The sequence below is a fragment of the Aquila chrysaetos genome, chromosome 5 (genome assembly GCF_900496995.4).
Source record: "Aquila chrysaetos chrysaetos chromosome 5, bAquChr1.4, whole genome shotgun sequence".
NCBI classification, from domain to species: Eukaryota; Metazoa; Chordata; class Aves; order Accipitriformes; family Accipitridae; genus Aquila; species Aquila chrysaetos.
In genome coordinates, this window is record NC_044008.1 from 57,701,852 (window position 1) to 57,726,273 (window position 24,422).

General features: G+C 41.4%; 1 protein-coding gene across 3 annotated transcripts in view; it reads right to left on the minus strand.

Annotated features, from left to right (window-relative positions):
- Positions 1–24,422, minus strand: part of ADAMTS17 (ADAM metallopeptidase with thrombospondin type 1 motif 17) — a 200,550-nt gene that overhangs the window by 61,304 nt on the left and 114,824 nt on the right. For 2 of the 3 annotated variants that reach the window (XR_003923623.1, XM_030015912.1), the window contains exons 12-16: positions 23,759–23,904; positions 18,417–18,583; positions 15,069–15,196; positions 4,329–4,449; positions 1,714–1,788 (exon numbers count right to left, since the gene is read on the minus strand). Coding sequence is in view for 2 of the 3 variants with exons in the window: in XM_030015912.1 (XP_029871772.1) it covers positions 1,714–1,788; positions 4,329–4,449; positions 15,069–15,196; positions 18,417–18,583; positions 23,759–23,904 (637 nt within the window). In the remaining variant the exon portion in view is untranslated. The remainder of the gene's footprint in view (positions 1–1,713; positions 1,789–4,328; positions 4,450–15,068; positions 15,197–18,416; positions 18,584–23,758; positions 23,905–24,422) is intronic. The other variant, XM_030015913.1, reaches the window with a different exon arrangement.

The window sequence follows — 24,422 nt, forward strand, 5'->3', positions numbered from 1 at the left end:
GACGGACTCTGAGGTAAAAGAAAAATTATCCCATGGCTGAAAATACTGATCTCTGGGCACTGTACCTTCATATTTTAGCCCTGTACACACATGAAAATTAGGTGTGAGAAAGTCAACAGTACTCATCCCATTATCAAACTTTCCAAAAGTGCTTTGAACAAAGATCTCAGGGTAGAAGCCAAGGAAATCAGACTGCCCTGCCTACCTGCTGGTCATGGCCAGCACAGCTTCCATAATATTTTAGGGATAAGTACCAGCTGGGCATCTCAGTTTCCATGACCCTTCCCACCTTGCACCTTTTGCTAAATGCTGGTTGTTGCAGTGGAGTGGAAATATGTCCAGTGGTAACTACGTGTCCATTTTCTGAATAGTCGTGACGATTCTCCATTACTATTAGCTTGAGAGTAATTCCTCCATCGGCACCTGTCCACTTCCAGCCATGGGATAGCTCATTTGGAAGAAAATCAGTTCACTGGAGAGCCATGGATAGATTTCAAAGCCTCCTACTATTGCTGTGAAGCTGGCTGCCGGGATTTCTAACTTGCATGTTCTGCCTAAACCCTTGTAAGACACCCCAGAGCTAGCCCTAGGGCTCTATTTTCTCATCATTTAGATGTACACCCTGTGGACAAAAAAAGTGTTTCTTGTGTTGGCTAAAGATGCTCCTAGCCAGCACTACAGCACTACTGTTCAAATATCCTTTCTTTCTTTTAAATATGTGCTGGACAAGTAATGCACACAATAAAAAGCCTGCTTTTTCACCACCTTAAAAAAAAAAAAAATTGCTAGCAAAGCTACACTCTTCATTTCCCAAAATGATAGTTACAACAACTGGCACATCTCGCCTTTTTATGTTCTGCCATTAAAAAAAATCCAAATATCTGTGGTCCTTCTCTTGGATCACAAGCAAAGGGGAGCAATGAAAATCTTGATATGGCTGAGAAGAATCAAGAGAGACAGATGCAGGCCTCATTCTCAGTGCAGGTCTCTAAGCATTACAAGCACGGCCTTGGAGTCTGGGCAGAAGTAGTCAGTGATAAATCATCTACCCAACAGATATGAGCCAAAGAGCTGTCCTTCATTTCTAGGTCCCCTGTACAGTGGCAGGAAGACAGAGATGGACTTCAGAACAAGTCTGTGTTTGGTTTCGAAAACTTACTTTGTGAAAATAGGTACAGGGCATGCTGCCAGCCAAAAGTAAACCTCAGTCTAAACAGTGCATTCAGTTGGCCTACTGAAGACAGCCAGCTGCACACAAGTGTATGTGATGTTTAGCATCACTAAAAAAGGCTTTTGACCTCCTTCCCAAAAGAGAAATGGAATCCATTTCCCACTGGATCACCTTGGATCAGGTGGCAAGATCTGAACTGCTGGGCCTCCTATGAGGCACTTTGAATGTTCCATCATCATGCCCCACCAGGGTGGCAGAACCTCATCTGGGACATTAAGGTTGGAAAAAAAAGAAATAGGTCAGGTTCTTTTTACTTGGGTAATGAAAATTTTGGCTTTCTTTCATGCAGATACGTTTTCTAAAACAAAGGATCTGTACTTGATCTTTGACAAACCATGCTAAATAGTAAAAAGACTTGAAGTTTATCCATGGCTTTTGATACCAATCTCCCCATGTAATCCAACCAAAAGAAGACAAAGAACCAACACCAAAGAATGTCACCAACACCCATTGACACTGCAAACAGCATTCAAGTATCTTACACGAGAAACACTTGGGAACAGCCTTTGCCTTTGCCATCACACATGTGGAAACCTTCTTACAATGACTATTGGTTACTAAGAAACAGAAAGGAGTTGGCATGGATTTAGTTCAGTTAATAGGGCTTGACAACATAATTTGCAATCACAGGACTTATAGGGACCAATGCTGCAGTCAATGGAGTCCCACATGCAGAGCAGCTGAGGATCTGGCCCAAAGGTTGCAGCTGCAATTCCCCAAACAGATACCATTCCAAAACAATCAGTGTCTTGATGTTTGAAGTGTATTCTCTTCTGAAATAATAAATCAGCATACTTGACTCAGTGTGTTGGCCTTGACTTGGATCGCAGCAAATTCGTGGGGATTTGCCACTGACCTGTGCAATCATTTACACATCCCAACCCTGAATCTGTTACCATAGTCATATTGTGTATTCTCCTTTGCCCCAATTTTTGTCAGATTTTTTGTACATATTTGCTTAAATGTCAATTTAAAGAAAAAAAGCTGATTTTTTCTTGAGTAACCTCATATTCACTTGTGATACCTCAGGCCAAACGCTGGAGCTTTGCCTACTGCATGAGATTCAGTAAGTTAACCTGAGGACCTGATTCTGCAAAACAGCAGTATGTGAATAGAAATTGGTGGGAGTAACTCACAATGCATAAATAAATGCAGAATCGGGGCTGGGAATCATAAGTGAAACCAACAAGTCTGTTTTCAGTGTCTAACATAAAAGAAATCCAAAAGCAGGAAAACATGAACAGTGAACAACTAAAAAACTGTAAATATTCTTTCCATTCTAGTAGGCTGGGATGCTCATTAGAAGAGTGTAATTAAAATGTTGAAAGCAAAGTTAATTTTCAACCTAGAAGAAGATTGTTTGGCATATTGTGGATGTCACTTTTTAAAACTATTCCCACATAAAATTTAATTCCTTTTGAAAGTAATAAATCAAAACATCTAATAAATGTTTATGAGATTATAATTGTAAAAACAATTATCTTATAGATTATGTGAGATGGGTAAAGGTGGAAAAATTGCATTGACAAAGCAACATTTTGACAGGTTTGCACTTCTGAGATGATCAGCAAAGAATAAAGATCAATAAAAGCTTGAACACTGACCATGATTCAGTCAGCCATCTCTTCTTATTAGATTACAGGGCGCTGGGGGTAAAAGCCTCCTGTAGTGTCCTGGCAGCCAGACAACCAGTCAAGGCTGAAACTGTTCTGTTCCTACAGCCTTGTAAAGTTACCACCCTCAAGCAGTCTGTCTAGTTGGAAGCGGGTGCAACCTCCTGGCAGTGACTCAGAAATTTCTTATTTATCTGCACAAGATGTTTTGTACTTTCATTGGAAAAGATAAAAGATAGTTACTCTTCAGGAGCAATTAAGAAGTTCATGGACAGCTATAAAATCTGCTACAGAAATGGAGAATAGTTTTTTTCAATGGAAATGAGAAAATTTTCCCACCATTTGCATCAAATGCAAATGCCTTGACATAAGTAGGTGGAAAATAACTGGGACAAAAGAGTCAAAAGTAATAATGTAGGAAATCATTCAACAGGTTGGCCTAGCAATGCAACAGCACAAATGTGCTCCAGAAAGATGTGGTGCAGATGGGAAATCCTACCTGCATCTCAGAGGAGGTGACAGATCACAGCTGGCTCCACACATAAGGAGGAGGAGGGTGCAGAGGAAGAGGTCAATGAAAAAAATCAGAGCCTCAGACTTCAGTGCTAAGACTTTGATTAAAGGAAGCTGCTAAGCACTGGTGCTGCTTTAGTAACTAAACAGAATGGAAGTGTGTGCTTAAAGGGAATCTTTATGTGCTTTGCTGAACTCAGTCCTGTAGTAGCACATGTTGAATGTATTTCTCCACACAGAAATGGCAATACTGTATTCACTGAACGTGAAATAATTTTTTCTGGACAATTCCTTCCTCTTGGAGCAGCTTGCAAGTCCTGAATCTGGCTTTCCCTCCCTTTGCCTGATGAGGATGTGTGATTTCTCAGGTTTCTCAGAAGCACAATACAGAAACTCTGGAACAAAGACTAATTCAAACACCAAGCTGTATATACATTAATGTTTAACAAGAGAGGGGAAAGTCTTAACTCTGACCAAAGCTCTTGTATCCTATACTGGATACTGTTGCTGGCAGGGAATCAGTAAAAATATTCAGAGGGGAGTGCTCTTTCATTTAGCTGAGATATCCTGATTATAACATGAATCATCTGCAACATGCAACATGCATCACTCTGAGCTCTCAAAGAGCTCAAAGATGGTGCTGAAATCAGACTTCTCTCCCACTGGAAAAGATTGTGTGATTTTGTTTCTTATTTAAAATCAGCAGCACTGGTAGCTTTCAAAATGAGAAACACAACTTCTTCATTCTGAATTTCAGCCAGCAATGGCTGGAATCTGGGCAACTGAATAAGAAGCAGATAGAATATCACATTTGAATTGAGTTGGGTTTTGTTTTGTGTTTCTTATTTGTTTACTAGAGCAGATGAGTCCAATGCTAACCAAGAAGAAGAGCTGTTACTACCACTCTTTAAGTCTCCTCAAGCAGTTAAGAGAACCTCCACTCCACTAAAATGCTGCTGAGGGTTACTCACCCATCCCCTTGGTGTGGTTGAAGTCGCCTTTCACCACTTTACAGGTTTTGCCATCACCACTGCAGATTCCACAGCGATCCTCTTTGGCAGCTGAGCCAATGATTCCATCGCAGCCAATTTTCTAATGACAACAACCAGAGGTCCCCATTATTTTGTTTGCAAGGTTAAAGTATCTCTAAACATTGAGGTCAAAACTAAGGTAGACATCTGACTGAAAACCTGAATGGGAAGAGAACACTGTGAATCAGGGGAGCACTCGTTTGGAATGGTGTTGATTTTGTTATTCAGTAACCCCCTTCTCTAACACTAAGAGCATGAACTTTGATTTAGAAGATTTAACTGAAGAGAGTTTCACAAACACTAGTTATTCCAGATATTATCATAGATTTCATATTAACCTACACTAACTTCCTTCAAACACAACAGATTAAAACAATGTTTCATGTTTGTATAGCAATTTCCATCTGAGGAGCTCAAAGACATCCTGGAGAAATGGACCACTACTGTGATAATTAGTTTAGAGAAGAGAAAAATGCGATTTCCTTAAATGAAAATTAACCCAAGTAACCTGAATCTTGGTCATAGCACTTCACCACACAAAAATTCAGAAGGCTGTTACAAGCTCCAGTGTGCTGCTCACTGAATGAGCTCTGCTTCGGATTGAGATCTTAACAGGGAGTGTAACATTCAGTTCTGAATACACTTTTGCAATACCTTTAAAAAGACCTGATTAATCAGATGGCTCAAGATACCTGCAATGCAAAAGTAGTTCAATGAAAGCCGGTCAAGTTCATATTTGGCCAATCCGTACCATAAGATTGCCTATACAATTATGAAATTTTCCATATGCTTGCACTGTATTAAGCTTAGACATTCAACTGTAAAAAAAAACCCAAACCCTAACACTTTCACCTAAAGCTTCACTTTAAATGGTATTTTCATAATTTTCTATACCTACCTAAACTTTTTTGAATAAAAATCTGCAGCCTTGCTTCCACAGACATGTATTACTACAATAATCACAGTGTTCTCCCTGTAGCTATAGATATTGTCATGGTAATGTTCCTTATTCACAAACCATTTACAGGTTATGATGGTGAAGTCTGCACATTTGTAGATCTTGAGGTTGATAAGACTTGCTGTCATTAGTCTATATGTAAATTGTTTTCTGTCCATGTAAGACCCTCAAAGTAATCAGCAATTCACTCTTAAAACATAAATTTCTACTGAAACAAGACTTGTTATTATGCAAGTTATTAGCAGAGATTCTACTATTAAAAATAAGTTAAAGATTTATTCTCTGTAGATAAACTGTTTCTTGGCAAATGAGTTAGCAGGACTGTCACTAATAATACTTATTTGAATAAGGCTGTTGGGTCTCTCCCTTCCTTGCCTTACAATAAAGCCAGAGGAAAGTTGGAGAGATATCTTAGGGAACAATCAAAACAACAACCATTTTGAAAAATAGTGTAAGCAGGGAAATATTAAGAGAATTTGGGCTGTTTATCTGAGACTGTCTGCGTGTAAGCAATGTAATTTGGACCTGAACTCAAACGTTCCTCTTGTTTCAGAAGACACTGGCCACTGCCGAAGTCCAGATGTATTACAGGGACCAAAGATTGCCAGCGTTCAGATGTGTTCCAATGCAGTGTTTGTCTGGGTAAATCATTAGACACAGACACATGCTGAGAAAGGATGATCATCCTAAACACATACAAGGGAAATGCTGCTTATTAACTAGAACAGCATGTGAGATGGTGGACAAGAACTACAGGAAAAAACCTATATAAATGGGAGTTAAAGGAAGGTAGGAAGAAGACCATGGATTTTCTGGCAGTTGCAGTTCTCAAGTCTAAACTTCACACCCCTGTCCAACAAATAATTTTGGGATATTGAATGTGATTCTGCCCCCAAAACAGAAGGATGTCCCAGCAGTTCTCCTTCCAGGAAAATAAATATGATTTATTAATGGGGTTGCTGAAAGGCAGCTGGAAATATATGCCTGCCTGCCACCCTGCTGAGATACTGGAAAGGCTGCATTTAATTTAAGACTCTAGTGCTATCTTTTATGGTACTGCATTGTTATTAGCACTATGTGAGCACACAAATGAATAAAGGGAATATAATGAGTCTTGAACCACACTTATTCCCAGTGCTACGCAAGGAGTCTGTAGGACTATAACAGAGGCAGGCAAAGAATGGGGAGTTAGCAATCACATGCTTTGCATTTACGCTGTAGTTTCCCAGATAATGTAAACGAGTGCAAGCCAGTAAAGCCTCTGAAAGAATAAGTCCCCCCTCTTCTGACACTGGGGCTCAAGACAAGGCATTTCCTCCCACATCTACTGGGTCACTGATACACTTTGACTTGAGAGACCCTCTCTGAAGGCATGGAAAGAGCACCCACTGATTCCACAAATATACTTCCCAAAACCTTTCCTGTTTTTTACCTTTCATCTTCACCCTAATTCCCTGTGAGTGGAGGAACTGGGAATAGCCCTTGCAGCCTTCCCTTCAATGGCACCATCCCTCCCACTGACAGGACAGACTTTCCTTTCAAACCAGGGCTTGAGGATTAAAGCCCCTATCAGATTTGGGCCAGGAAATGGCTTCTTACAGAGGAAAATCTTTAAGAGAACAAACCAGTTTTCCTTCTTGGCTTCAAGATGAAAATTGGTGTGTTCTTGCTACTTTATGGGGGAAAAATACCTTGGAAGCATTTTACTCTTGTCAACATAAACATTAGAGCCCATTTCTCCCTCCCTAAGCCTTCCAATCATTTCCAAAGTAAAAGCGTATTTAATAACAGTACATAATGAAACAGCTTTTGTTAAGATTTGACAATGGATTCCAAAAGCTGCAAAGTCATTTAGAAACACATTACAGTGACCACCTTGGTCACTTAGATCCTTTGAAACCTCCCCACATTGAAAATACTGCCATTCTTCAAAGAAGTGCAAAGGGGAAGAGACAGAGCTGGAAGGGCGAGGAAGCAAAACACAGTGAGCATTACCCTTCCTCGGAGGAAAGTATCAGCCAGCAGTCCTTGGACTGTTAATTGGGAGATATGTCCAGCTTTCTCCAAGGTGAGAAAGCTCCTGAGATTCCAGCACTGGGGACCAGAGGCTTACGCCTGAACCTAACCAGACCAGGGGGAAGATCTATTGAATCTGCACATCATCAGCTACTTGCTGACATTACGCTGTATGCTACTGTCAATTGTTAAAATAGATAGAGCTGTCCTCAACCTGCAGAAATCTTTCAAAAAAGTGAGGGCTTAATTAAGTGTATGCAAAGGGAAAATCCCAAATTTTACTACTGAAAAGTCATGTTTTCATAGTGAAGAAACAAACCCTTAAAACCCAAAGAGTTCAAGGGATTTATTTGATCTTTACCACCTCTAACTTGTTTTGCACTGCTTCCTGTACAGTCAGCACACCAAGGTAAGGTGATTTTTTTAATTAAGAAGCACAAAGGCAGAAAGGGGAAGCTTTACATTCTGAAGAAAGACAGACCTTGTAAATAACATGCTGTGTGTTTTCTGACCCAAGAGTTATCCTGCAGGTGAGCAGACTGAGTTCATGGACCAGTCCATCCAGCAATAGCTGGATACTTTCAGTTCCATCAGTCTTGAATGGACTGGTAAGAAGGGAAGCAGTTTTGTATTCTTACCAAGATGATCAACTAAGGAGTCAGCAGGGCACTTGGAGCTCATCTGTGTTCAGAAGGAAGAATAAAAAGTAAAAAGCCAGCCTGCTGTAACCACCATCTGTTCAGCAGTCTGTGGGAGGATTTGCCACTGTCAGCCCTGTTCTTGGACTCTTGGAGCTTCCCTGCACCATCCAACATGGACTTGGACAATAATATCCATAACTTTGGCAAAGGTACTGATGTTGACACAACCCAGGAGTTCCACCTCCTGCCTGTACTAGCTGTTGAAAGCCTGCAGTGCTGCAGTACTGCTATTCACAGCATCAATTGGACAAAGAGGAAGCAGATTTTAACCAAAGCCAGTCCCTTGCCCATATTAAAACATTGAAATGCTGGCAGGAAACTTAAAGATAGTCTTTTGGGGCTTCAAGTCCTCAGCATGGACAGTCACAACTATATCCACAGGTTTCTTAACAATCTTCAACCCAGGCAGTCTCCTACTCTGACACCATGTTTTGGAACTATCCATTGACCTTTAAATTGGCAGGTAACTGCATGTTTGCTGAGCCAAGGCCTGAAATTCATTCTCTCTGAGCTGATATCTCAGTCCACCCTTCCTTCTCTCCCTCCCTCTTCTTCTCATTTTTATAATTAAACATCTGAAAATACTGCTTGTTGGGTGGTATTTCCAGCTTCAGTCATTGCTGGCTCCAGCATAGGAAAACTCTTCTGAATACACATCATTTGGATTCTTCTGTGTGAACTATTTTCTGTATTGCTTCGATATTTTTTAATGATATTTTTATTTATGTTTTCAATGGATGTGTAAGACCTCAATTGATACAGCCTGCATGAGTATGTTTTGCTACATAAACACAATTATTTTTGTTATATACACCCACCCTGTGTAAGAAATGACATTGTAGGCTCACAAAAATGTAATGCTTCCCATATGCTGAACTAACTAGCTGTCTCAATGGATCAAATATAAATATTGATGCAACATGTGCCATTTTACAAATTAATCATGTACAGAGCATGCTGGTTATGACAGATTCATCTACACTGCCAATTTTTTGTCCATAATATCCAGTGTCCATTGATACCTCCAGGGAGGGACCACATGAAACAGGAATGCACATATGTGAGCAACTGACATTCAGATCTGAGGGTAAGAGAATTCTTATTTCTTTGTTTTAAACACAACTGCCCTTGTGGAGGATTATGGGTGTCTGTCAGGATTTGTACAGAAGGGTGAGCCTAGATCCCTAATCAAGCAGTTCATCTGTAAGTTACTTCTATTTCTGTTCCACAACAAATTTTGTGTGATGCATTGAAGTCCATGCAAATATCCTCCTGTCATTTCCTGAGCCTTCAGATTTTACCTGAACCAGAGCAGCTCTGCTGGAACAGGAGATATGCACTGCCTGTTTTAAATAAGCATTATCTTATGTGCATTAGATACGCAATTACACTTGCCCATTGACTTTGTGTTTAGATCCCTTAGCAGTTCATGGGGTTGCTAGATAAAATTATTCTTGATAACCACTTTTTCATATATAGAGTGTGAAGGTTATGTGTCAAAACCACTGTGTTCTGGCAGCAGAGCAGGCTATATGAGTGAACATGCAAGTAATACAAAACCTTTTCCCATCCCAGGAACTCCTTTGCTTCTGTTCTTTGTTCACTTTCTGTAGCTACCCACTTCCAAACCAGCTTCATCTGATTTGACACCTTTGACCCGATTCCACCCTGCCTCTGCCCTGGTTTGTAGAAATGCCAACAGGCTGCAGATACCAGAGGATTTTATATCAAATGCATATTCTTTAAAAGAGGCATCTATCATGTCAGTTCTGGATTTAAAGATAATATCTATTTATCAGTATATGATATACCTGTAGCCTCCCTTCCGGTCAATTCTTGGCTGCTCAAGCCACACACAAAATCTAAAGCTTCCAAGGTAGATAACACAATGAATTGTCTATTATATGATCTCTGTGGGTTAACATAGAAGAAAAATAGGGGGAAACAGCATGATTTTTTTTTTCATTTGCCACTGTAAAGTACACTAAAAAAGTAGTAAGATATCAACAAAGTCTTGTTTCTTGTCTCTATGCCTTACTCACCAAAAGCCCCAATATTCTTTTTAGGCCTCAGATTACATTGCTACAGACCCAAAAATTGAAAAAAAGGCAATTATACAACAGGTTTCTGTAGTTCAAACAATCTTTCTGGATTTTGTGCACATACACTAAATAATTTATCAAAGTACAGTGCTAAGCCAAGTTGTTCTACGGAGACAAGCTACCCAGTCTGGAACATCTTGTACCACAGTTTGTAATGCAGGAATATGAATAATACATGGAAAATACTCAAGTGATGACGCAAAGACAGAACTGCATGCATCAATCAAATGCCAAAATTGGGTACTTATTACGTAGAAAAGTGTTTGCCAGCAACAGGTCCAGTAGACAACTGCAATTTATCCTCTGCCACCTGTAGTCCTCTCCTGACACTCTGCCTATCCAATTAGCAAAAACTATTTCTGAAAATGTGTCCGTTTTCAAATTTGTGCTCCCCTTTCATACAGTATGACAACTGCTTTTGGAAGGAAGTCATTCTATAATATTTTTATTGTTCCAGGACAGCCTAATGTGTGGCTTGTCATCATTGAGTGTACTGGGGATTCACCAGCAAGTTAAAAGTAGGCATGACATGACAAAACATTCATAAGAAAACTGTAGATAGAGCCAAAATCTCTTCACCTCTTAAATTGTTAAATCACAGCAAAGACTGCCCTTGATCTCTAGCCTGGTTCCGCTATACAGGAGGTCTGTCTTTTCAAAGAGACCTTAGATTACATGCTGAAGTACAATCTGTAGCCCCCACTGGAAAGTTCTCATGCTATCATGAGTCTCAGACTAATCCTCCTTTGAGAAAAGCCAGCACAAAGTCATGTGCATCATAACAGTCGGCTGAGCAGCTTGTCTTCTCCCCACACCACTGCTGTGTGACATGTGACACCTTTTTTAGCTCTACTTCTGCCACCAGTTTTCTATTAATATTAGCAGCACAAACAGAGTAAAGAACTGTAAGAGGTTAGAAAGTGCACTGCTTCCATGAATGTTGACTCATGAAATGCACACTGAACAGTCTTGAGGAAGAACAAAACCCTTGGGGAATCTTCTCTTTGAAAGCCACTTGTCACTTGAAGAGAAATATGAGAAGATAAAAGCAATCTGAGTTGCAGGTTGCACTGCCCTACTCCATGACCGCTATGTTCATGCTAGAGAAAGCAAACGGTAGAAGCAGGCGAGGGACAGGCTGCAAAGACTAGATGGGCACTCACCCTCCTCCTCCTCAGATGCATCAGACTGCTTTTGTTTTCCAGCTTGCTATGGATTTTTTGTCTCTGAAAAATCTCAGGAGAAAAGAAATTCTCCTTGCTAGGATACTATGTGCATTTCAAGAAGAAAAGGTCAGAGACCTATATACACATTGAACAAGGCATCTAGTTTGCTCAGAAGATGGTAAGGATAAGCGCATTTGTCGTTACTCTACAATGTTTCTTCTAAAGGCATAACTTTATAAAACTGCCTTCAATTTTTGAGACCAACTCCTGAAGCTCTTAAATAGCTTTTATTTCATCCTCATTCTGGCAAAATTCTATCACTATCAAGAATGAAATGTTCAGCGTCAAAAACAACTCTAATAAACAAGGACAGGACAAGATTGAATGAAGGCCTTATGATTTGGCTCAAAGGCAAGGAGTAAGATTATAAAAAGTCTAGGTGACTTATGAACCCCTATGCTAAATTTAGGGCTGACTTTCCTCTCTGGTGCTTCTATGCATGACCGAAGTATTAACCAAGTTTACTTACTCCAGCTGCCTTCAGGTGTAGGTGATAAATACACGGATGCTGCTGCTTATGATGATTTTGCTTCAGGGATAGTGAGGCTGACACCAAAAGGCTTCATTCACACTGTTTAGACTGGAGCTCAGCTCATGGCTTTAAAATGAAACTAGCAAGTTCACAAAGTAGAATTGAAGGAAAACTCTCCTCCCTTAGTGTCCAAATGCAGTTAGGATATTTTTTCCTGCTTCCCTTCTCAACAACCCCCTCTACTTGCAAGAACAGCTTTTCTCTTTGCCATATTCATCTACATTCATTCACCATGGAACAATGATGCATGAGTTTTATTTAAGAGCATCTACTGTTGAAGGGGAAAGAGCTATTACATTTTCTGGACTAGATGTTCACAGGCAATGGTTACTGCTAATTTGTCTGTTACACTGGCAATGTGTCATTCCTGCCTTTGAGAGACTTGAACTAGAAGGAATACACAAGAAAATAAATAACAGTAATACCACCCTCTGATTTCAGCACTTATTCTCTTCTCCAGGCCCCCTGCAATGCTTGTTGCCAGGCTTTGTCTACACTGGGTAAAGGAATAAGGAGAAGAGTAATTAAATAAATATGCCAATTAAATTGGTTTAATAGGCAGCTAGTTAGACAAGTATCTGCAGCAAATGGGGTACACTGACACATATGGCAATTCTCAGCGCTAAACTGCATATAAGGCAGAAGAGTATTATAAATGAGTTCACAAGGCTTTCAAATCTGCTCGGCTTGAATTGATCATTTTGCATTTTCTCTCAGCCACATGCAAATGGACTGAATGTTCTGCAGCTGTCATCACCTCTTTACACAGTTAAAGGCAGTTGCACCCAACTTAGAGTGCAATTTGCTTTTCATGATGTACCTCCAAAGCTCTGTGCTCATAAAGGTTTTCATTTGGAGGGGAGCTGGCTACTGCCCCTCACTGGAAGAAGAAAACATACATTGCCATAATGTCTGATGTACCATTTGTGGCTGATCCGAATGTTTGGAGCACTAAAGCTGGCCAGCCCAGTGTAATGGTCAACAGCAGACAGCTGGAGGTGCACAGCTGGCCTTACTATAAAAGTTTATTAATGGATTTTTTTAGTTTTTTCAGATACAGCTGAAAACAGGGAAAAATTAAGTAACTTGGGATGCACCATGAACCTGGCTCTATGCAAGGCACTTTGTATTAAAGAGCATATAAAGAATCAAACTCATGCTGGCTCCCCAGCAACTTGCTGTTTAGATTCTTCATCTGAATAAATTAGAAGGACTGAATTAAAAATGCCTCTTCAGCAGCATTTGGCAGGAAACAATGGGAAGTGTCTCCTGCAGCAGTGCAAAATTCAATCTGGACAAAGATTTTTCACTTATCGTCACATTGCTATTAGTAAAGCTGCATTATGCCCCCAAAACCTCTCTTATACCCAGATGAATACTGATTGTGTTCATCTATCTCCCTGCCTGGAAGGATCAAAGCAATAAAAATTGGTAGTTCTTAATCACCACTCACCGAAATCAGAAATAATGCCAAATTTGGTGTGTCTTGTGCCCCCAGGGAAAACCAGCATATCTCCACTGAAGTTAGTGGAAGTAAAAGGTGATGCTAGAAAGCTGTTCTGATGGATACAACAGGCTGGTTAATACTGAAAAGAGGGACTCCTAGCATACGATACAAATCTAGATGAGGATAAATTTAGAGGAAGAACTGCCAGGAAGAATCCAGCACTGGCAAGGTTGCAGTAGCCAACTCAAGTGTCTTTCACATCACTAACGTGTATGCAGCAAATTTTGAACACACGCTACATGATTAGGAGAGAGAAAAACCACTAAGTGTCTGTCTGCCCTGTCATAGTGTCCATGACAAATGACTTGAATCCAACTGCAACACATTGCTAGGAGCACCCATTCCGAATGACTTCCTGTAATTTATGATCTTTAAATAGACACTTTCTTCTCTCCCTTCCCTTGTCCAAACCTTAAATCTCCAGTTAGTATGGGTCTACACAACTCCACTAAGTTTTCAAGGAATCTGAAATAGCAGCTCTAAGAGATGGCCTCCCTAAGCATTCAATGTACTGTGTTATGAACTGTCTCACTGCCCAGCAAACCATGAACAGTTGTGTAACAAAGATCTCCCACACCTAATTTTGGTTCCATATGTAATTTGGCTAGAGAAGTAATCATCATTGCAATGGTATAGGCCATCACACCTTTACTCCAGGAAAAGGGGATCAAATCCAAAGACTCTTGAACAGTCATCTTCATTTCCAATCTTTACTTGTCTGACCAGAGACATAAGGAAACAAGCATGTTCAGGGTTTGGCCAGTCCATCCAGGGACAACCAAGGGGACATTAACTGTCCCACTGCAGTACAGCAGAAGGAAGCCTACCCTACGTTCTCTCTGGTTTGCTCTTTATGTGACCCAAGCAAGACAATGCAGATGAGAGGCAGAAGAAAACTGGCTTGGGCTGTGCTCTGGGCTGCAGGATCTGCTCCTTTAAACCTGTATTCTCTATTGCATAGAGCTTTAAAACCTAGTTTGTGGGAGGAAGGGAACCTTTTCTTACTGCAAGGGAAACAGGCCTTTCAAACAGTTTTTATGGGCCTCTCCAGTAACTCACCTTAGCATTACATAGTAATACAGCCAACAAAAATCACACAGGGGAAGCTACTGGCTCATGCAGCTGCAGAAGCCAAGGAGCAACTGGTATTGAAAAGCTTCTTCAATATTTCTAGGCAGGAACCAGGTAAACCTGAAAAGCATCATGATGCTGGCAATGTAACTTCTGTAACAGGCTAGTGACAATTTGTAATCCAGTTTGCAGCATCACTGTTTTTTCAGTGATTCCTCTATTAGCCAAAACGGAGCAGTTAAGCAAGCCAGATTTCCACTCCCATCTGCTCCCCTCACAGAAGTCCCTTCCCACCCAAGCCATGTGATGACTACACACAAGCAAATGTGATCATTGAACATTCCCAGCTGTTCAGTAATAATCTCATACCTCGGGCATTTATCATAATTCTTAGACCAAGACACAGGGCTGTGGAGCGCTTGCAATGGGTCTTATAAAATAGGGTTGCCCTCTCACCTCAGAGACAGCCTCCCAGCCACCCACATGGATGCGTGTTCTTCTAGGATACATACAGCTGCCCCAGACTACACATAACACTAGAAATAAAACAAGAGAAAGTCACTCCACCTGGCACTTGCCATGTACACAGAGGTCGGTCTCGTAAGGCCCACATGGAGTACCATCGAGGACTCTGTCTGCCACCAGCACAGGGGAATCCTTCCCCAATGGAGAGCAGAAGAGCTCACATGGCTTATCTGGAAAAAGAAATACAAAAGCAACTGCCTTTAGGAACAGGACAAACAAGTGTTTGAGGCAATGGTGATGCAGTCTCTACATTAATTGATTTGGAAAGGTATCTGTTGATATTCTCATCTTTAAAGGAACATGAACCTTTCAAATTAAGGCCTGTCATTTCCCCATTTTAAAATATCAATATTCAAAGGGTTACATTGATGAGATTTTTTAAGACACAGAAAACCATTTAGTCAGTATGCTTCTATGTATCTGTTTTTGAACAGAATATGTTTGTTACAGGGAAGATTCAGCAGCCTGATGTGAATGACCAAGTCACTGTGTGAGCATCTCAGACAAAATTCAGGCTAGTGTCGTGGTTTAACCCCAGCCAGCAACTGAACACCATGCAGCCGCTCACTCACTCCCCCCCGCACCCAGTGGGATGGGGGAGAAAATCGGGAAAAAGAAGCAAAACCCACGGGTTGAGATAAGAACGGTTTAATAGAACAGAAAAGAAGAAACTAATAATGATAATGATAACACTAATAAAATGACAACAGCAATAATAAAAGGATTGGAATGTACAAATGATGCGCAGTGCAATTGCTCACCACCTGCCGACCGACACCCAGCTAGTCCCTGAGCGGCGATTCCCTGCCCCCACTTCCCAGTTCCTATACTAGATGGGATGTCATATGGTATGGAATACCCTGTTGGCCAGTTTGGGTCAGCTGCCCTGGCTGTGTCCTGTGCCAACTTCTTGTGCCCCTCCAGCTTTCTCGCTGGCTGGGCATGAGAATCTGAAAAATCCTTGACATTAGCCTAAACACTACTTAGCAACAACTGAAAACATCAGTGTTATCAACATTCTTCGCATACTGAACTCAAAACATAGCACTGTACCAGCTACTAGGAAGACAGTTAACTCTATCCCAGCTGAAACTAGGACACTACAGCCAGTGATTTTAGAAGAGCACGTTCTCCAGTCCATTTCTACACTTGATGGACTGACTTTTTGCATCAGTTTGCCAGTAAGAACACTTGTATACGTAAATTTAAAGCATTCTTGCATACATATTACCTGCTATTTCCTTAAACTGGTATTTGTGGTCCTACCAACATTTCTGTCAGTAAACTATGCTGCTAGAATATCTAGAGAAAGAACCCCTAAACTAATTTGAAATGCATCAGTAAAGTTGCATTTTTCATCCATGTTAATGGCAATTGTTACATTATAAATTTAGACCTCACTTTGGAAAAGCTACTATTGTGTTTAACTAGAGGAGTTAAGTAAAAAAGCTTTTTCAAATACTTGTATTATTAACTGGCAGCATACAGCAGATGTCAGGGTTTGCTGACTGCATTTGCCATATGTTTAAGTAACAGATATTTAGGCAATGTAATGTTTTTCCTTTGGAGCTGACTCTGCTACTCACGGACTTGATCCAAGGAAGAACCTATAGACATTCAAATGGAAACATGTTTTGTTCTGGATAGTCAAGTACCTCTGCTCATCAGACGAAAGAGAGAAGGCTTGCCAATACATTAAGCTAAGTGGCATAGGCCTTTTCTAAGTTTCCAGTGCAATCAAAAACCTGCAATCAGCTCCCACCTGACTAATACATGTAAGTAGAGTTCAAGCACAGTGGAGATTAGCTCAAGGGTAGTTTGGATCTGTGTCTATTTAAATGCTTCTGGGTGTCGTGCTTCGATATGCTGGAAAAAGGTACTGGAGAACATTGCATGGGTGCTCTAACATGCTTCAAGAAACAGCGATACTGAGATGTGAAGCTGAGCTGCCCTCTGTCCATCTGTCTTGCCTGACAGAGGAACTACAGGCATGTTCTGTGGGTGTTCAAACTCCCTGCCATGTGTCTGATGCAAAGCAAATTCACAGAGGCTGGATTTTTATTTCATTTGCAGAGTGAACAGAGGAGCTGGGAAAGCTGTTGAAAGTGCAGCTTGTGCAGGAAACTGCTAGTCTGACTGCCTCTGGACAGCCTCTCTTTCTGCAGCTGTGAGATCTGCAACAGGGCAGGAGAGGTTTCTAATTTGCATTCATGGAAACTGGGGCAACATGGCTCAGGTGAGTGAGGCTTTGCTAGACAGCAGGAACAATGTTAGCTACTATCTTTTAGCAATAGCTTGTTCAGTCTTCAGGTGGCCAAAAAATGGCATATTCCCTTTCTGTGGCTGAATGAAGTTCCCACTGCAATATGCTACTAATTCTGGCAGCACTGATCAGAGAAGATCACTGAATCATCTGGGTTTTTCTCTTTTCTCTCCTGTTTACAGATCCCTCAGCAACCCATAGTTCATGATGGGAAAGGAGAAAGGAGTAAAACAGCTCACTCCTGGAAAAAACTGGGAGAGTTTTCTGTGACTGAAATTAGTCAGGGAAGTAGCTCTGCAGTATACATTCACCCAGCAAAACTACCTGAGGAGCCGGGAAGAGGGGAACAACAAGCAAAGCAGCCTGTCTCCTGGGGCATCTGAAGGAATTGTGCTCTTGGAGGGTCTGCTATGGGAACTGAAATGCTGTCTGTACACTTGTCCTGGTGTCAGACCTAATTTGTCAGTGCTAGCACAGGAAAGGGCTTATCCAGTGTCTGGTCTTCTGGTATCAGTTCCAACACCACCCTTCTCTGTTCAAGCATGTCTTCAAGATGACCAAATGAAACTAGCCTTATCTGTTTTTCAGCAGAGTGCAGTGAAAGATGTTTGTTCCTGCAGAAAGGACATTATTATGATCCTTTTTCATATCCCCCCAACATCTGGTTGAATAGTAGATGAACAGCAAGATCCAGTAAAGGAAGCATTAAAAGAATGTAGGTAGGATAGGCAATCATGCTGAAATGCCCAGAATTGACACACATCCAAAATGTCCCAGGCAATCCTTCTTTTTTTCAGTTCCAAATTATTTTGAACTTTCTAATGTTTAAATTCCCATTCCCAAATACCTGCGTGTTCAGACTGGGAATCAAATTAAGGCACTTCTCCCCCAGCATTACAAAAAGATAAGTGAAGAACTGACAGCTCTATCTTTGTTAAGAATGCTAAAAGGATGGCAGGGCAGCACCGAGAACAACTAATTGTACTTAGTCTTTCAGCTGTAGCTAAGGGGAACATACTGTAGCCTTCTCACCAACAAATGGGAGTATTGCAGATGAAATCAAGATGGGTTGGGAAGCTGCAGTGAAAGAACAGCAAGGAATTACAGAGGAAGATGAAGAAACTTACCATCAACGATGACAGCTGTCAGGAGGCTTTTCTTCTTGTTGGTGTATCTGTCATGGGCCTGGCACTGTTGGTCCCTGAAGCTTGGCACACCTTTAGGGCAGGGCAAGTTCTCACACACAGTGTGCTCCACACTGGCTCCCCGGCAGTTCTTCCCGCCTGGCCCCGGGCTGTCGCAGGGAAGACAAACCAGGGTCAGCAGGAACAGCACAGCTTCTTACAGGCACACCTTCACCTAATTTTCCCCATCCAAGGCAACTCTTGAAATAGCAGGAAGGATCCTTCCTCTCAGATGTTCCTCGCTGGAGGGCAAATCCTGCTCTCAGTGGCTCTGACAGAATTCAAGTTCCATTCTGGATCTATAATTGGCTTATTATAACAGATGCTCTGGAGTACTTCAGAAGTATGTTCTTTTGTAGTAACCTACACACAGATCAATAAACAGGAGCTGCCTACACATTGCACACCTCAGATAAGAGGTAATCCAAAATGCTCCTCACCTGTGAGCACTAAGCAGCCTTCTTAGAAGATATAGAGTGTTTAACTGTTTGTATTCTGGTCACAAACCAAGGGATGTGACTAATGTTGCACTGCTGATCTAAATTTCTTCTTTGACTTCAATAGCAATTCATTCCTGTCCTACCCTGTTTTCAGATGGAGCAGGTAAATGACTGAGAAAGTGAAGAGAATGTGTGTATGTGTACCAGGAGTTTCAGAACAGGACTTGAAGTAAGGCACTCCCAAACTTTGGGTTCTACCATGACATCAGGCCTGAGCTCTGACTAACTCTTCCTGTGACCTGGGACAAGTTCCTTAACTGATGGTGACTTGTGAGGGTTAAGCTTTGGAAGGTGCACTGAGCATGACACCTGAAGTCTAAGTATTATTTATATTTGCACAGTCAGGCAGTTCAGAAGATAATCTGTGGTTCCATCACAAATACCAAAGTTAAGTATTTACATTCTTAATGGGGAACCTAGAGGCACCAAGGTTATGTTACTGTGCCCAGGATCACACCAAATACCCAAGGCAGAGGCAGGCAACCCAAAATATTTCACCTTTCTCTTCTCACCATTTGCTTTGACCCTGCCTCAAACACTCTTAACAATGGAGAGACAGCAAACATCTCTTCAGCACACGTCCTCTAAGGTTGTGTCTTCAGCAGTTTGAAAAGAAAATAACATAGAAGTAGCTATAACCTGTGCCATAAGTAGGGTCTCCAGAAACAAATCTGTGCAGCAGATAATCTCCATCCATGAAAACCATGCCATTTTACACATTTGTTTTTTAAACATGCAGGAAAGGCCACTAATCCAACATCAGGATTAAGCACCTGCAAAATCTATTTATTCTTATTTATGATTCCCTAGAGAAGAAGGAAAACTCAAACGCTCAACAATAGCCTATATTTTCTTTGCAAAACAAAACAAAACACAAACAAAAAACCCAAGTAAGCAAAAGACTTAGCCATCCTAACAGATAATTTCTTTAGCTACTTGCTCATATTCTCCTGAATTTGTCACACACCTAGCTCCCCAGCTGTAATCAGCAAAGACGGATAAAGTAATTTTCTTACTTTTCTTAAACAGATGGCTATAAAAAGCAACTCCAGCCAAATTCCAGATTTTAGCAGTATGACAGTTCATTCCAAAAGCTTCTTCGCCCCTCCCTCCCAGAAGAGCAATGAACATCAGGTTATATCACTCAGCTAATTAGAAACCAAGGCCCTCATTGTATATCATTTATCTGTGTAAGTGGTCCTAGCAAGAGTTGCCCCCTTCATTTACACACTGGCTGCAGGACTGGGTCTTTGATTTCCTAGCTGTTCTGGACTTGATGAATTCAGCATTCAGTGCAACAGAAACGTGATTCTGCACAGAAAAGCTTTACACCGAATTTCAGCCTAGATCAAATTTTTACAGTAGCTCCATTAATCCCAGAGTGTTTTGGTTTTGGTTTTTTTTTAATGGAAATGCGGATCTCCAATGACACTATAACATCACAGAGAGTCACCAGAAGAACAGCTTGAACAAAAGCCTGCTTGCACTACTAACACCTCTTTTCTGCCATGGACACGTGCAAGGCAGCAGATGTGCTGAGGCTAACCCAGAAATCTTTTGGGAGGATTGTGTCTGCTGCCTTATACTGGATGAGACAGACACTCAGTCCAGATGACTAGAAGCATGACACAGGCTTCTTTGCACATGAACCCTGCACTTACATAAAGACATTAGATACAGGAACTTTGGTTTCAGCACCATCTCCTTGGCTACAGCAAAAGAGATGTAGTCATTGAACGTAAGTGACTCTGTGCATGTTTGTGTGTACATGCACAGGAAAATGAAGGAAAAAAAAAAAAAGAAAGCAGTCAGAATACCCAAAGAGTAACAGAGCACTCTCTTGAGAGCAGGGTATCAAGCTGATGGCCATGGAACAGGAGACACAGCAGGACTACTATTTACTGTGGTCATCAGCAGTTGCTTTGGCTTTAATCTTGAGATATCATTAACTTGTGAGGGACTTTCTATGAGTTTGCCAATGCAGACTGGAAGCAAGCAGCTCTCACTGTTGGTAGTAATGGTCACTGGCAATACCAAAGTAATAGCCAAATCCATTAGGAGACAGAGACTTCCTGAGCACTCACCACTCCCAGTCAGTGGGAGCTGCAAGAACATAGTGCCTTTTGGCCTGCACTCCTCTACTCAGCCCTTCAGCAGCCTGAGTTGTCTTCCCTTTGTAATTAAGGAGTAAAGTGAACTGCCTCCTCCTGATGTAGTTTCTCCCAAATTTAAAGAGTTGGATGCACTCATCTCATCAACCACAAAACAACAGAGCATCCCACAGATCTGGAGGATGTTTCTACTCCCAGTAATCCAACAAAAAACAATATACCCAACAAGATCTTCCCGCCTCAGCTCCCCTCTGTCCAACAGCATCATACTTTATTTTACAGTATGTTGCTGCTTTCTGCTAGACTAATTCTAGTAAAACACTAGTGGAATATACAGCATCTATTCAAGGGGTTCAGGAACAACCAGATAAACAGACATAGACAGGCAGTCAGAGAAATGGACAAGACATAGCTCTGCCATGCTGATTATGTTCTGCTCTGTTACTGTTTGGGTAGGGAATGAGGAATTACTGACTAATCTTTTACTTAACTACCTATGTAATAGTATTTCAGTATTACAGGCCTCTTGGCACTTTTAAACAGGATACTGAGCGTTTTCATCATGCAAGATGAAGAAAACCAATGACAGTCACTCTTTCTGGTCTCCCACAAACAGTTACCTAGCACTTGTTCATACACCTTTCTTTTCCTGCTTCACTCCATTTTTGCAGCTTCATCTCTGTGTCCCTTCCACCTCTCCAAATGCTGAGGCCAAGATTTTGGGCATCATCTCTATCAGATTCTGCCAAAAAATCCAAAGCAAAAGATCCTTGTAATCCCAGGTCCCAAGCCCTGCACAGTAAGGGCTCTAGCACTGCCTGGGATTTCCAATAAACAGTATAATTCAATCAATGACACATGCCTGAAACAGTGACCGTGCGAGATCTCCTGGTAGACAACTTCTCGGCCATCTTCCACCATATTTATGCCAAGAGAATACACCCGCTAATGGAACTGAAGAAATCAAAGCCCATTTATACTACTGTGACACTTTTACATGACAAGAGGGGACTGGAGAAGGGGTGGAGATCTCATTCTGGTGTTCTGTTTAAGCCAGTGGTTTTCTCTTCAATCCCACTGTATAACAATAGTCCAAAGCCTAGACAAGGACACAATGCAGTACAACTCAAAAGTCTGCACGTGCAAACTGGCTCATGACACACTGCCTTACAATCATTTGGAGGCAATGCATGCAAATACTCAGAGAAATTATAGAGAGAAAAAAACAAATCAAACAGTGAAGCAACTGGTTTAAAAATACTGATAGTCCCACAGGCTCAAAAGTCAGCTGGCAGGAGTAGAGACTCCAGTTAAAAAAAAAATCCCAAGACCAAATATATATAAAATAAAAGATAAATCCCTTAGCCAATATTTTTGGACAGTGAATAAACCAGCTGCAGAAGTGGACTGATGCCAGGAATTTGAAGCAAAAGAAGATCACGTGTGTATTCCCAGCCAAGAATGTATATGAGCAAGAGAATTTTAAAATCAGTGTGCAATCTTGGAGGGAGCATTTCCTGTAATTTAAGGAACGATGATGAATGAATTTAGGTTTGGTCAGCACTGTGGTTAAAGAGACTTTTTGTAGCTGACAGCAAAGAAATCAGCTCAGTTCCTTGTTCAGGGAAATGAGCTGGTAAAAATCAAGCCTTGACATTATAGACACGCAATTGCAGTTCAGCATTATTTAATGAGAGGAATAAACAAAAATATCCCTTTCACATGAATACAGCTCAGCAGCAGCCACTGTGTGCCTATCCATCATCAGTCTTCAAAGTGACTATGTTGCTAGCCAGAATTTCAGCCCCTATTTAAAAAGTTTCCTGTGCTTTGTGGTGAAAACCTTAAAATATGAATAAAGTTAGAGATACACAACTTGGAGGGCTGCTCTCAAGATTGTGAGCACCCTCACTCATCTCAGAAGCTATAATGCACACAAACAGGGGTGGTCAGTTAAATGACCACCATGGTAACCTGTTCAGGCCTCCCATAAGAAGAAAAGACTTCCAGATGTGCCTCAATTGATCTGAAGGATGGAGGATGGCACATGGGAGATGATAACACATTTCTTCCCGAATCAGAAACGAATCCAAGCCCAGGCAGAGATCATAGGCTTATTTGTAGTCACTGTGCAGGAGCTAAACAGCACCCACTGCACTCTGTGTGCAGAACTTTCCTTTTCATATGCAGCATATCTTGATGTACAGTATATCTCAAGGTGCTTTACCAACACAGCTATATGACACAAGGACCACTGTCAGCCACTCCTTCACTTCCCAAGCCCAGAGCCAGCACTCCCTGCAAAACTGATCTCTAAGACATACTGGCTCACTTTGGTCTGTAGATTGAGATCAACTCCTCCTCATTGACTGCAGTGCTGGAGAGGAAATGCAGTATCATTTTTTCTGCCAAACTGCACGTTTTTAATTCAATTGTATCTATGTTTGAATTGTTGCACTGGGGCACTTCCAATGGTAACCCTTCAAGCCACTTCCACAGAACCTACTTCACTCCGAGTCACTCCAGGATTTTGACCCGGTCCTTGCTGCTTGTGAATATGAAACCTCTCATGTCCTCTGCACAGCTCTGCTGCCTGTTTCTTCCCTGTACTCTTGCAGCAAGGGTTGTCTAAGTCCTACATGCAAAAAGAAATCAGCATGATGTTAAGACTTACGGGGGATTGTCGCATTTCCGCTGTCTGAACCGCACTCCTGTGCCACACGTCCGGCTGCACATGCTCCACTGACTCCACATGCTCCAGTCTCCATCAACGTGCTCAGGGATGGGAGTTTTACTGACACACTCCCCAGCTCGGCACCACTGAAATGCAATTGTGTTAGCACAGGCTGGAAAGAAGCCCTGATCTTGCAAACATTCCTGCACAGGTGGACTTAAAAGGATGCTTGAGAGATTACAACAAGCCCGTGTTTAAGTTTCTAGAGATTCAAGGCTTCAGTGAGGTGGAGGTGGGAGGAGGCGAAAGGGACAAGTGAAACATAGAGATTTAAGTGTCACCCTCAACAAACCCCTGAAGGGAGTTCTCTCATTAAAAAAAATAGTCACAGAATTGAGCCCCTTGCTTTATAAAGCAGATAATAATCTAAGTGCTAAGAGTTAAAGCCACACTCTTCACAGAAACTGAGTCCAAGAAATTATACCCCAAAGCAATGTCTTCATCAGCAGTATTCCCAGTATGTACAAAATAATTGAGGTATTTTGGACCTAACTTGGCTAAAGCCCCAAACAACCTTTAATTCTAATAGGTTGCCCTGGCTCCTGACCAAGAAGCAAACTTGGCCTATTCTGCTCTGTCCAGGATATGATACAGTAAGCACTGC